Source organism: Aquila chrysaetos, chromosome Z (assembly GCF_900496995.4).
Source record: "Aquila chrysaetos chrysaetos chromosome Z, bAquChr1.4, whole genome shotgun sequence".
In the NCBI taxonomy this organism is placed as follows: Eukaryota; Metazoa; Chordata; class Aves; order Accipitriformes; family Accipitridae; genus Aquila; species Aquila chrysaetos.
In genome coordinates this window covers 1,787,959-1,802,600 of record NC_044030.1, presented here as the reverse complement: position 1 = coordinate 1,802,600, position 14,642 = coordinate 1,787,959, and the positions used below count along the sequence as shown (strand labels likewise).

At 34.3% G+C, this 14,642-nt stretch overlaps 1 protein-coding gene across 7 annotated transcripts in view; it reads right to left on the bottom strand.

Annotated features, from left to right (window-relative positions):
* Positions 1 to 14,642, bottom strand: part of KIAA0825 (KIAA0825 ortholog) — a 253,319-nt gene that overhangs the window by 182,674 nt on the left and 56,003 nt on the right. For all 7 annotated transcript variants that reach the window (XM_030004909.2, XM_030004910.2, XM_030004907.1 and 4 more), the window contains one exon: positions 13,668 to 14,337. In XM_030004909.2, coding sequence (XP_029860769.1) covers positions 13,668 to 14,337 — 670 coding nt within the window. The remainder of the gene's footprint in view (positions 1 to 13,667; positions 14,338 to 14,642) is intronic.

Genomic DNA, 14,642 nt, shown 5'->3' with positions numbered 1-14,642 from the left:
CTCTGAGTTAACAAGTATATAATTTTGTTTGGTTGAATATTCATCTTCTAACTTCACCTGATGCCAAATAGTTTTAAGAATCAGTCAACTACTGATACCTGTTTATTTTAATAATGCCTCCCTTCATTTTATAAACATCTATCCTATCCTACCACATTAATTTTGTTTTCAAACTGAGGAATTGTAGCTTACTTATTTCTCCTTATATGGAAGCTGGTTTACATTTTTTATCACCTTGTTGCCCTTCTCTAAGTCTTTTCCACTTTTTTCTACATCAACAACTCAAAAACATGCATATATAGGATATAGTCTAAAGAGAGAGTATCAATAATGTAAAAAAGACACATAGGACATTACTAGTGAAATCAGGGACAACTTTGCAATACTAACAGTCAAATTAATTAACTAACAGTCAATCTTCTAATAAGATAAATTAAATACATTGTAGAGCTAATTCTACTCAATATTAATTCTAACAAAAAATCAACATGTCATTCAAATGTCAAGGTTAAATTCAGTGTGGATGCAATATATCTTGAACACTGAATCTCAGTCTTCTCTTATGTATTTGTACATAAAGATATTTTCTGCAAAATAATGTGACCACTTGGGAGCTCTCAGGAATAAGAAAAAGATGATATCAGAGAATTTCACTTCACCCGTGATGAAGTTGCGTTGTGCCCATATGAATTCTAAGCCAGCTAATAAGTTAATTAAAGCATTTTTCAAGCAACATGGAGCAAAAGACACACATTCAGTAAAGCACTTGATTGTAGTACCTGAGCTTCTCCTAAATACTTAAATTCAGTAGCAAGATATCTGCCTTTATCTTCTACTTAAAAAGATTTGCCCTCATCTCTAAAAATGAAGCAGCATGAGAAACAAGGTTGTCCTAGATCTAAATGACCTGTGTACACCTGCTAATGTGATTTTATAGCAAGTTTCAAAACTGGTACTTTTCTCAAAGCTGTAGCTCTTGAAACCATTAAATAAAGTGTTTCCAATTTCCTTGGTTATAGCCTGGAAGCATTTAAAATCTCAAAAGGCTTAAGAAAATATGCATATGAATGAATCCCATAACTTTAACATAACTGTTGTGATTTTTTTTCTTTTTTCTTTATTTTTAATGAGCGTGGCTCCCTGTATGTTTTAAACAATTTGGCATTCACAACATCTTAAAAAATTGAATGGCTAATTCTGATCATTTCAACCCACCCAGGGATGTGACACAGTAAAGTGTAGTGCAGAAATCCCTGCATCATAGGTGAGCTGGCTGTGGATGTTCAAGAATAGCTACACTACGACACCGTTGCTCTCAGATTAATTAGCCTTACTACTCACTGTACAGAGCCACATGGCTAAACTGCTTCTGAGACTCATGATGGAATCCTTGGAAAGCAACCTGATGACTGTCTTCTTCAGTGATTACAGTGGGGATTTCTCCCTCAGCAGGAACCAAGGGTTTAAAACCCTTTTAATCAATTTTACTGTAAAACACCTTCCCAATACATTAAATATCATTCCCCTGCCCCCATTTATAAGGCTTAATTTCATATACGATAGATCTACAATATTGTTCTACAAGGGACACAAGAAAGCGATGTCAGGGATTTCATCCAATAAAGTTATATGAGGAAGAAAATCAAAAAAGTGTAATATTAAACTTAAAATCTAACTACAACCTGCATACAAATAATAAAGCCTTTTCATAAATGGAACTAACATTTTGTTAAAATCTGAAAAGAAATAGCCTAATAAAGCAACAGAAACCCAGCTGCTGATAGTCACTGTGTATAAGGATATTTCAAGGGGTAAATTTTCAAAGCAGTGCACAGGGAGTTACACACATAAATTCCATTAACAATAATGTGTTCCTCAGCTCTCAGTGATATTAACTTTTAAGTGATGCTATAACTATTCTAACAATCTTGCATTTATGACAGCATTCATCTGCACAGTATCTCCTAAACAGAGCTTGTATATAAACTGTATTATTCTTTCACTTGCATTTAGTAATGATATATTCAATTTTTATGGACATCTGCTCACAGTTTTCTCAAACTGCATGTTGGTGTATTTTTTTTAATGTAACTGCTAGGTTTAAATAATTAGTATGGCTGGATATAATCACTAATTTCCTCATACTGTAAGAGGCAACTTAATATTTCTGCATAGCAGATGTAATACACAGTATTACACAGAACTAAATTATTACAAACAGTGCCAGCAATTTTCTATACACAGTACTTAAGATAATTATAAAAAATCATCTTCATTACTGCATGTTAGCATTTTTTTAACAGTTTCATTTGGATAGGTTACAAGATACATTCAAATCACACAGATACAATTACTGCAAACCCAAGAAGCTATAAAATGTTCCCAACCAAATCCCTTTGACCCTGTTAATGTCTGTTCCTTGTTAATCTAAGGCAAACATTGTCTGTAGTGTGCATTTGTTATGCAATATGAAAAAAAAGAAAGGAAATCCCTTAACAGTTGTTATTGATTCCAGCATTTACTGACTGAAAGTTAAGTGCCGTTTACAAAACAGAACAGATGCAGATGCTGACAAAAAGGTAAACAATTGTTGCATGGCTTACTGCCAGATTCTAAGCCAATATATTAAACTCCAAGTGAAGCACATTTCCCCTATAGATTGCACTTATTGCCACTTCATTTCCTATGTGCTCTGTCTCTCTGTTGCTGTGCCTGGCACTAAGCTATTTTCAGTTCTTTGGTGACCCCTGAGGCCTAGTGCTACCTCACGTAGCCATTAGTGAAGGGAATTGCATGTGTCTGACATGGCCTGAAACCAATTATTTGATATTTTCTTCAGAATGATGCCCAACTCTGTTGGGAATGAGCAATCATGAAATAATTTACCTCCTGATTTAATTTTTTCCTGCACAAATTAGTTGTAGCCTGAGCTAGCTATACACAGCTGCCTGTGACATATCTCTGTCTTATCAAGATTCTACTTGAAATGATGAAAAGGGGAAGGGGGGAGGAGAGTTGAATAGAAGAGGTTGGGGAATCCTGCTTTAAAAAGGCATTGACAAGTTTATCAGATATACTGATCACATGTGCTCTCCGCTGATTGAAACTGACAGACCCATAAAGAACTATCAGTGCAGCAAAGGAAACCACATGGATGCAAACTGTTATCCGAGTGTTTAAGGTTTTTTAAACACCTGTCTTGCTTTGCAGCTCCATGTTAGTTCCAGTGAGACCCAGGAGTGCCAGGAGAATCTGATAAAGCAGCTTACGCAAACAGACTATATGTTGGCTTATTTTCGTCCCTTTTTTTTTTTAAATGGTCACAGATCTAAAGATAGGAAACGTTTTCTTACTAGACATCACCCCATTAACTTATGACTTTCCTAAGTGCTTATACTATACATCCATACTGTGCATGTGTCAAAAAAATGCAGTGAAGTAAGGGATCTCAACTTATCTATAAACATGGTAAGCATGTATAAATTTGCATATATTTAATCAAGAGAGTGTGTCTGTCATAGAAAGAGATATGTCACTGCCAGCTATTAAACAGCCTCAGTGATGACTACACTAATCTTCTGAAAGAGATTCACTATACATGAAATTTTAATCAAATCTGCTCCATAATGTCTTCCTAGTTAAATGAGATCAGTTTTCACTTCATCGTGAAGGTTGATTCCATATGAGGTTGCTAGATGTTTGCTAACAAATGCTTAAGTCCTTTGTTAACACTGAGTGTATAGGTCTGTCAAAATTAAATCTTTACTTGAAACCATGTTCACTGATCAACTGATGAAAGGATAGACCAGTGCTGGAAACACAGGTTGGAGAGCAAGAACATCTGATCATGCTCTGACACCAAATTTATGTAGTCATCTTGAGCAAATAATCTCACCAATTTGACTCCTTGATAGCACACAGCTACTTTACAACTCTGTTGAACAAATTACAGAGACTTCCTCAAGTGCTCTGAGGATGAAGTGCCCTGTAATAATGTTTAATAAAGCTACTTTATACACAGATACCTATCTCAGCTTGCTCTGAAACCAGAGACTCAACCTGCTCCTTAATTTTCAAAAACACATGTATCCTCTAATAAATTACAAGACATTCCAATTATATACTGCAATTTCTGGTAGACAATGACATTTTAAAGAATTCAAATGTAAACAAATTAATTAGTCTCTGAATTAAAACTAATTAATGATGGGTCCATTTAAGGAATTTAGCAGCTGGTATCCAATATTTCCTGATAATTACCATAATAATGAAATAGCAGACATTCTTTAAACTTCCCTTTAATTAAAATGGTCATAAAACTTGTAGATAGACTGCATTTGCAGTTGTTTATAGCATTTCTAGAGGGGTTTTGTAGGTGCTATTCTGCAATTGACAATTTTTTCTGAAGTAGTGACTATAAGCAAACAGTCCTCTTTAGAAAACTGCAAGAATTATCCGATGACAAAATGCTACTCTTTGTAATATTTCTCAGTAGAACTGAAACCATATTCTGGCCTTACCAACGACAGAAACTGGTTCCACACATGTTTTGTGAATTTTCTTGCCTACATTGTGGTCTGAAGGAGTCATTGCATTCCCTGAAGTCTTCACACACACACGCAGAGAAAACACCAAAGTAGAGTGTTTGAAGAAAGTATAAAAACTGAGGGACCCTGTAGCGAACTGGAGATAGCACCTATTTTGAAACAGAGGAGTCCTTGAAGAACTCCAAGAAGCTGATCTTCTTCAGTCTTTGCTAAAGAGAAATTGAGTACTGCCAGGTCTGTCAAACTTTCTCATGAATTCTAACTTTGATAGGACTTGCATACGTTTCCCTCTAAACCATTTAAAACACTTGGCTGATAAAAGACAATTGTATTTGAAAACACAGTAATTAACATATTTATTTTAATGTGATTTCAATTTCTTCAATGTTTGCAAATATAAAAATGTCTGCTAGCTTCGCTTCTATTCTCTGCATTTACATTCACATGGGTGTCTCACAGATTGGTTCCTTACATCAGACCCACTCTATTAAAATTAGATTGTTAGGAACTTTCAACCAATCAGGAATTTCTATCAAGTGTTCACCATTCCTTTGTGTAGTCTAAGCATGATATTATGTATTTCCTTAAATAATAGATTAAAGTGCCTCTGTCACTTTTGCTTCTCTTACTCCTTGGAATTTCCAAGATGTAACAGAGGCAGATAGTGACAGCTTTTGTTCTAATAAGAGAAAACACTCAAAAAATTACTTATACAGCTGGAGTCAATACTCATATTTCTGCTTCCTACCTCTTTATATTTCAAAACCCTAGTTAGGCAAAGTCACCACAAAGTTCTCATGATTACTTTTACAAGGCATATAAAAATCAGAAATAAGCCTAGGCATACAGAAAAAAGGGCAGACACTGCCATTTAAAAACTTCTGGAGAAATAAGTTTGGAGATTCATAACCTTCAACAAATATTTTGTAGAAAGGCTAGAATACAAATGAAGGATTAATCATATGTCAGCACGGATGTACATATATAGGTCCCTACTCACTGAGCTGTGACTACACTCTTAAAACACCTCTTTATAGATGAGCTGATAGTACTGTGTGTAACAGAACACCTAATTTCTGTGTTACAGAAATTGCTGGACTTCCCTAGCACATGAACAGCAAATTAGTACACCGTCCCTTGTACTTAAATTCAAAGATTTGGATCTTAGCCAGAGGATGACCAGTACACAAAACTGCTGAGGAAAAGGAAGCTTGAGAAAGTCTGAGACCAGTAACTGATCAAATTCCAGACAGTCCGCAAAGTTTAGGGGTACTAAAAATCTCCAGAGCACTAACTGCTAAAAAGTTGGACTGGATTATAACCACCCTTTGTCTCTCTAGATCAGACAGACAGGAATATCTCCATTGCCTTGCTATATTCAGCAAATGTAGTGAAAAGTATTATGAAATGACTGAACTCAGTAGATACAGCAGCCCCTTGATTGAAGATGTAGGGTTTTTTAAAATTTCTAAGCCTAAGGCACAGTGAAAAGGAGATTTCATGTTCTAACTTAGCATGTAACATCCACCTTGTGGATGTGATACACCCCCAATTTAAATACATACAATTTTTTGCAAAACTATTGTGACTAAAATAATTTTGCCCTTTTAAAGTTAAATTTACTCTCTGAATACACTTTTTGTGACAGAAAAGGTTCTCTGTCTTCACAAAAATCATAGCCAGGACCATCTAATTAATTTGTGATTATATGATGGTAGATGCATATATTGAAAGGACTCCTGTAACAACTTTCTTTTCAATCAGTACTGCAGGAGTCTCTTTAAAAGACATTTTTGAAGTCTCCTCTTATCTGCCATAGTTCTACACACTTTTCTTCATACAGGCCTATATTCTGAAGTAAAAGAGAGCCTAGCTTAGTAATTCTCTCTCAGATTTTGTCACTTTTTATTATTAAACAGAATACTACAGTATATAAATCTCAAACTGACCTCTGACCACTCACAAAGTATCAGACTGGAGAGTAAATCACTTTCATCTTTTAAACTTGGGAGGAGAATGCAATAATTAGAGGGCATAGTGAGTTAAATGCTTTCTTCATGCTGAGGAAGAACATGCAGGTCTGCTGAGAGAGCAAAAAAGAAGATAATTAGTCGGTCTTTGCTAATTGTGGGCATTCTGAAAGCAAAAAAACCCAACCACCTAAGAATGGAACTATGCCCCTTTCAGCCTCTACAGAATTCAGAAAAAAGATTTGAGTTCGTGTTGGAAAAGATGAAGTGGAAGAACTTTATCAGGACACAACAGTCTAAAAAAAACTATAACCCAAAAGAGCATCAAGAATTTAATGTTTAAAAATATATAAATAACTTGAAAAGTAAAGTTAGTGTTTACTTATTAAATAAACAACATGATTATAAAATTCAGGAAGGGGCATCTTTTGAATATGACGAAGAGTCAATAATAAGATTTCACTGCCCGTCTTCATGTTATGGTCTTAATAAGTAATTTCAAGCAAGTGCTCTAAAAAGAAGGAAGGTATTCAGGCATGCTACCAGCTTTGAAATTCTGTCAGTTCAATTGGCATTTCAGTAACTTAGATACTGTTATCTTACCCCCTACTATAAGCTTAAAAAGTAACAAGCTTAATGCTTTTGTAATCCTTACGAAAATGTCATTCTCCCACTAGAAACACATTTGTGGTCCTAGGGTATTATGTTCATATGGCCTTTAAAAGAGTACCTCTTTTTTATTAAAACTTCAACTCCGTATGTTCAAACAGATGGTTTTATTTTCTTCTCAGTACTACTCATATTTCCATTTAATATACTTGTGCAGTAGAAATCAAATACAATGCTTGCAAGGATAAGAAATAAATAATATGTGACAAAGAGGCTATGAAACACATTATTTCCTATATTAAATGCAAAGACATTTATTTTGTTTCCCCTGAGTAATAGGATCTTGTTTTGGCTGTCAAAATTTTATAGGCTTCCCCAGGAACAAAGACAACTGCAGAAATCTGTATCATATCTGTATGTCCACTGGTTTTCAATTTTAACTTCCTATTATAAATTCCCACCAACACTGTTTGCTCCACTATTTTAAATATGTGACAATTAAACTTACTGAATATCTCAGTATCGATTGGCTCATAATACAAAATTAGGAATCTCTGGTATTTATAAAGTAAAAATCTAATGACATCTGCATTTTTACTCAATCCATATGTAGTACCCATGTCATTTTCACTGATGTCCTCATGTTTTCTGTGAAGGTTATATATGCATAAGAGAGAAGTGCTATGGTTTTACTTGATACATGTTATTTCCCCATCCTTCACAGATGGAAATGGTAGGATTTTTCACCCCACCTGTGTAAGATATGGGGAAGATTGTGCCATACATCACCATGTGCAGTGCAGCTCAAGGATTCAGTAGTTGCAAAGCCCATTTGCATACAGGTACCATTCTTTCCAGTAACTGCTCGGTATCTTGCTTTATACAGGCCCCTAAAGCCCTGTTCCTATAAAAGCTACATTACCAGGCACTCTGCAGAGTGATAGAGTGAGCAGAAATAGAAGAGAGAAGGAGATGCCAAGAAGGCAGAAATATAATGGAAGCACATAAGCTACTGCTGTCGTGCAGGAACAGAAACAAAACCAGCATGTCCATCAGAAGGGATGAGCATGTTATTGTGGGCCTGCTGGAGTAAAAAAAAAAAGAAGGACGTGCAAGGAAGCAAGGAGGGTGAAGTTCCAGTTTCTGTTACCATTCCTTTATTTTTGTCTTTATAATGTCTAAAAGTCACTACAATAGGTATGTAGGTCTTGAAATATTTTAAAGCTTAAATTGATGAAAAAAACCTTTAAATAAACCTCCATAATTAAGTTTTAAAGTTTTATATTTCTAAAACCTTTGGCTCTTAGCAACACATTATAGATATAACTGAAAATTTGCTTGTATTAATGCAAGGATCTGGGCAATATAATGAACTTGAACTGCTGAGGCAGGATGTGATACTGGATATTATAATCTGTAATCCATATGGGCTACTTTGTATTAATTTGCCTTACCAGCACTTCAGAAAGATGCAACAGGACTTTCTAGGACAAAACAGTAGCAAACCAAGTGACTAAGACACTTTCCCCCTTCCTCCTAATACTTCTAAAAAGCCAGATTTCAACAATGGACTACAGATAAGAAAACACGATGGAAAAGCAATTGTAACTACAACATAAATACTGTAAATTATCTGTTATAGATTGTAATCTGGACAGAAATCTCAAAAAAAGGTGTAAAGACATAAATATTAATTACATGAAACCAAGTCTGGCATTCTTTAATTTCCAGATATAAATGGAAGCATAAATTACACTAAAGTTATTGAGTCCTAATTATTCCCAGACATGAATAACTGTTTTTTTCATCACGCAGTCACTAAACCAGCAGGTATCAATGCTATTTTAGGCATATTTTTGATAGATAAGATGAAGATCATAGAAGATTGGTTGTAGGCAATAATCGTGGCTCAAGAGATCACAAACCAACTGAATTTAAATTAAGTGGAAGGATAAAAGCAAGTCTGAAACTAAGGTTCTTTATTTCAAAGGGAGGAAATGATAAATTACGGAAAATAAAGCCATGTGCACGTAGAGAAGAAATCAAATTTAAGTCAAATGTGCAAAACCCAAAACTCGTATTTCAGGTTAGCTGGACAGCAAATTGCTGGGAATACGTAAGTATAAGTAACCTCAAAATAGATTTTCCTTACCAAGTACTTTCATTTAATGTCCCAAAGTTACCTTCATTTCATCAAGTTACTTCAAAGCCTGTTTCTCCTCCTGCTCTCAACTCTACTGCGCAAATGCAGCTCCTCTAAACAATATTGAGTCCTTCTATTCAAGTTTAGATGTATGCCATATTCACCTTAGGTGTTCCATAAACACAATATATTTCTTAGGAACTCATTAATATTTAAAGATAATAAATTAAAAATATCATAATTTAAATCACAGTTTGTATTTAAATATATCCTTCAAATAGAATGGAAGCTGGTCATATCCTGGAGAAAGAAAAGAGGAAGGAAGCCTGCTGGACTCATAAGTAAGAAGATGGTATACTGGGTATAATAATTATATATAAGTGTAAAATATGAATATTAAAACAAATCAGTGAAGGTGATTTAATTACTTTGTAGCTAAAAATGTACTTAGTCAAATCTGCATCACTTCAGTTTACCTACACTTTGCAAGAATATTTTCCTAAAAATAATCAACTACTGATTTTGATGAACACACTATATATTGCCTCAGATTTTATGAACAAATTTAATTTAAGATTTTTTAAGTTATTAATTATATAAATATACTAAAAGTGTATTTTATTGGCAGATGCCATTAGATTTGAGAGCATATTTAAGGGTCTCTGGCAAGTTTGTGACTAAATGAAAATATTAAGCCAATGAATTTGAATATGTCACAAAAATAAAACTCAAAGCTTTTATCTCTCTTTAGTTTTAACCAGAGGAAATTAAAAAATACGCTAATTGTTCTACACATGCATTTACATTCTCTCTGTATATACATAAAAAAGTATATAATTAAAACCAAAGAAAACCTTCCACTAATACATAAAATGTGTATAATTTCATGGTTTTTAAGTTTCTTTGGCTGATGTCTTATCACTTGTAAGACTAGCTGTTGCTTAATCAAAAAGAGATGAAGGATTAAGATAAGTTAGTAATGCCCGATTAAACTAGCTTAACATTTTTGTAAACGAAGAAACACGAAAAAGGTTCAAAGGGTAAAAGTACAAACCACATTTAATAGGCTTACTGCAAATAATTTCTGAGAAATATCACATTGGAAATTGAAGCAAAAAATCATAAGAGAGAAGCTGAAAACCAGCTGTCTGGATCAAGTTATAACATAAAACCACCTGCCTCCGCTAGAGTTGGCAATCAAAGATGCCAAGTTCCAAAGAATTTGTCTCTTTTCACATACCATTTTGCCAGCTTCTCTCTCAAACCATGCTCATCCTCAATCCTGATAAATGGATACAATTTCATTACAGTACTTGACAAATAACTGTTCTAATACAGTATGAAAACAAAAATGTTAATTCCTTACTTCATAAATAGATTGTTACATATGAAATATTTTAAAGATTTATAACTCTTAAAGCTTGTTATAGATTACCTATATTTTCCTGACAGAAGTAGGTCATCTATAGAAAGTTTTCTGAGGTTCTAGCATTGTTTCACTATTTTCTGTTATTTTTTCCTCTCCTGTATAGTATGATCAATTACAGCAGTTCTTATGAAAAAAAAAAACAAACACCAAAACCAAAAAACCCAAACCCCAAAACCCCAACAAACCAAAAACCACATTTCCCTGAGGGTGGACTAAGTAAACACAACCTCTTTTTTTCAGCTCTCGGATAACAATCCCAATTGAATGCCCCAGATTAAATTATTTTGCTGTTCTGAAATGTGCTGGTTTGGTGCTTGTTTGGAGAGGGCAGAGGTAACATGCATCAAAAAATAAGGAACACACTGGTAAGAAAAAAAATCTCCTTCCCTTTCACTCCTTCCCTCCATACTCCAGCATGCTTTTTTTTGATACTCAGCAAACTGAGTATCACTGTCAAGGCAACCCATTAAAGCTGTCTTTTAATTTAACCTATGTATAGATACAGACTTCCACTCTCAATTGTGGGAAGGCAGCAAAGGTATCATCAGAATTTAGTAAGAGTTCCAAGCAGGAAAAGCCACTTGACACTAAGAACTTGTCTACCATTACAAACTTCCCAAAATAGTTAGTCTGTAGAATTTTTTCCAAAATAGTTATTTCAGTGTGAACTGCCCTCTGAACACTTTAATTAAAAAGGAAAAGTGTCTTTTTCTGACCTAGTGTGGTACAAATGTAATGTATTCAAACATTTAGATGAGAGAAATATCTTTCCAGAAAAAAGAAGAGCTTTTCACATATGAGCTCACATACAATAAATTTTTCAATAATAATTGTTTTGGTAATGATACAAGTATAAATTTTGCTTGAGTTGATTAATAATACCAAATAACAGGCTACGACATGTCCACAAAACGAAAAAAAGAAATCCTATGTAACTTCATAACTCTGACCCCTGATTTTGCTCTAGCCTGCTGACTTCACAATTGTTGCTTTATTGTTTGGCTGCTTGCAGTCTATAACCACAGATCACCTAGAACAGTCTGATTCTGCAGAAAAGACTGCAGGGGAATCAATGCTTGCCTCCCATGCCAACCTCTTGAAGTAAAAGAATATGAAGCACTACACAGTGAAGAGATGAAAACATAAGCATGACAGCCACTGTGAAGAAAGTAATTTTGAAGATTAAATGATATTAACAAACACCACTTCTAAACACATTTTATGCGTGCTAAGGGGACAGCTGCTGCGCCTGCACATCTGACCTTTAATACATTTTGAATCAAAATAAAAATCTTCCATGGGATTTATGAAATACAGAGGTTTGTTGGGTTTTGTTTTGTTTTTTTTTAATTAATTGCACCAAATGTTTTAAAAGTTGCAAGCAGGTCCCAAGATTTACTTTGTATATTTTCATCTTCCTCTGTTCTTCTCAATATACAATAGAACTATGCACTGGAAATCTGTCCTGATAGACATGCTGGCAGAAAAACATGTAAAGACACATCTTGTAGCAATGAAAATTTAAGCAGAGGATTTACTATCTTAATAGCTTGAAGGACTGTTCTTTTCCTTCTTGTAATATAGAAGCAGTTAATGTGTGGGGTTTTTTTAAAGAGCCACCCTTATGGTAACTTTAATCTCCATGTCTGAGATGTAAAATGGAGATAACTGAACTTCCCCATCTTTGTGAGCTGTTTTGAGATTGAAAGAAAAATGAAGTTACAAACTTCCTCTTCCCTACCAGTCATTTTTTTGTCACTGAATCCTTTCACTGATTCCCATCTCGCTATGTAACTCAATGTAACGAGATACATTTCTTGTCATCTATTTCGTAACTCTGATATTACTCTGAGACTACTACTCCTTGTTTCCCACCAACATTCCATCCCACTAATAGATCAGCTTTATGTTGGACTTCTCATCCTTTCACATTATTTGTCTGCATGCCTTGCCCCTTAACTTATTTTTCTTATGTTCCACATATTTCTCCATATTTCAGCTCCTGTTGAAAAATTATTTCTGCATTTCTTCCAGTGGAATTTCTAGTTGACTTACATTAACATGTATATTGATTTTAAAACTCACTCACAATTATGAGCATAATTTTCATCTGCATAGACCTGGCAAATCATCACCTCACTCATCCTTTGTGTATGTTGTACAACCCAACGATCTGTCTTTTGTTTCTGTATTTTTCATGATTCTAAACTTTTAATACTTCCTGTCTGCAAACTACTTCACCTTTATGGAAGGCTATGTTTTAAACAAACAGCTCTTGCACAGAGGAGTGCTCAAAACTCTGCATTGAAAAAGCAATTACATACAATCATGCAATTATATTATGAAAGTTTCCATTCTGTATGATTTTTTCCTAAAGCTCTGATTCCTCCCTTTGAAAATTAGCATGTCAGACTCACCAACTGTAAGAAGAAAGTACAGAAAACACCACATCAATTAACAGATTCCTTTCCTTCCTTAAAATCCTTAGAAGAAGAAGAAATGACCAGGTAGCATTAACCCTAACTTACTGTACTTTCACAAGACTAGAAAACTTAAATGTTTGGGTTTTTTTTTTTATAATTAGAACCTGCATAGTAATCTTTTGGGTCAACTCTGATGTATGAATCTGTGTCTATTTCATGGTTACATTATTGTATGGACTTTCACTGTTATATATTTCAGCAGTTGAAATAAGTTAGACTAAAAAAAAGACTATGACATGACAATGTTATCCAGAGAATTATAATGGGGTTTCTATATACATAAGCATAAGATACTCTCCCTTACCTTAAAACCTTTTTCATCACAATTCTGACGCAGTCTACAATTCAAGTGCAGTAATATCATTAAAACATAAAGGCATAATCAATAATCTCAGGTGTCTCTCTTCACAGGAAATAAGTATATTAAGAAACAAGTAGTATAATTAAAATAATATCTAGCTACAGTGAACAAAAAATGCTACTAACCCACAGCATGAACTGTTCCTCTATGCTTCTTTGAAATCTTGTTTGCCTTAACTATATGTAGAGCATTTTCTTTGAACTGCAGCTCACAAAGTCTTTCAAGAAGAACTGTCATTTCTTCAGTGATGGTATCCAGGTAAGTTTCATTAATAAACTTCAATGATGAAGAAGGATCAATAGTTCCACTTAGTATATACAAATCCTCTTTTATCATTGTGCATAATGTGGGTACGGAGCTTTGGTAACCATGAACCACCTTATCAAAATTTGTTTCACCACAACTAGACAAAATACAGTTCTGTAGAAGATCGCTAACCAGTTTATTCTGCATATTTTGATACTTTGTTAAAACTTCTGATTCAGGATAGAGAAACAGAAGTTGCTGTATGCACTGAGTTTTAAACTCCATTTGTTGTTGTACAGCATTAGTATTTGTTTCTTCTTGACTTTGCAGTCTATTTACTAAAAATCGTCGAAGATGCAATCTCACATCATCCCAGAGAGATTTCACATCCATAGTTGAATCATCCTCAATGGCATGAAGGGAAGATGTTAAGTCAAAAGACGTCCCACTTGGAGTACAGGGAAATGACACACCACACTGACTAGAGAGATCCAGAAGGAAGTGAAGTATCATTTCTTCTTGATTTTGCTCATTCTTCAGCAAGCTTTGCTAACAAAAGTAAATCAGACAGTATTTTAGAAATGTTTTGTAAATTCTGGTTCATAAAATGAATAGCTTCATGCTAGAGTACCAATTGTTGCCAATGCTAATTATCTTACCAGCAAATATGAGAGAAATATAAACAACAGAAATAACAAAGCCTGTCTTCCCATGGATTTATGCAGCAATCCATCTCCTTGTCTACCTGCTCCAATAACTCATATTCCTCTTCCCATCTTTCTTAGATCCTCAACCTCTTTTCTCAATCAATTCTAATCCTCAATTCAAAGGAAAGCTTTGGAAAGCTCATTAGG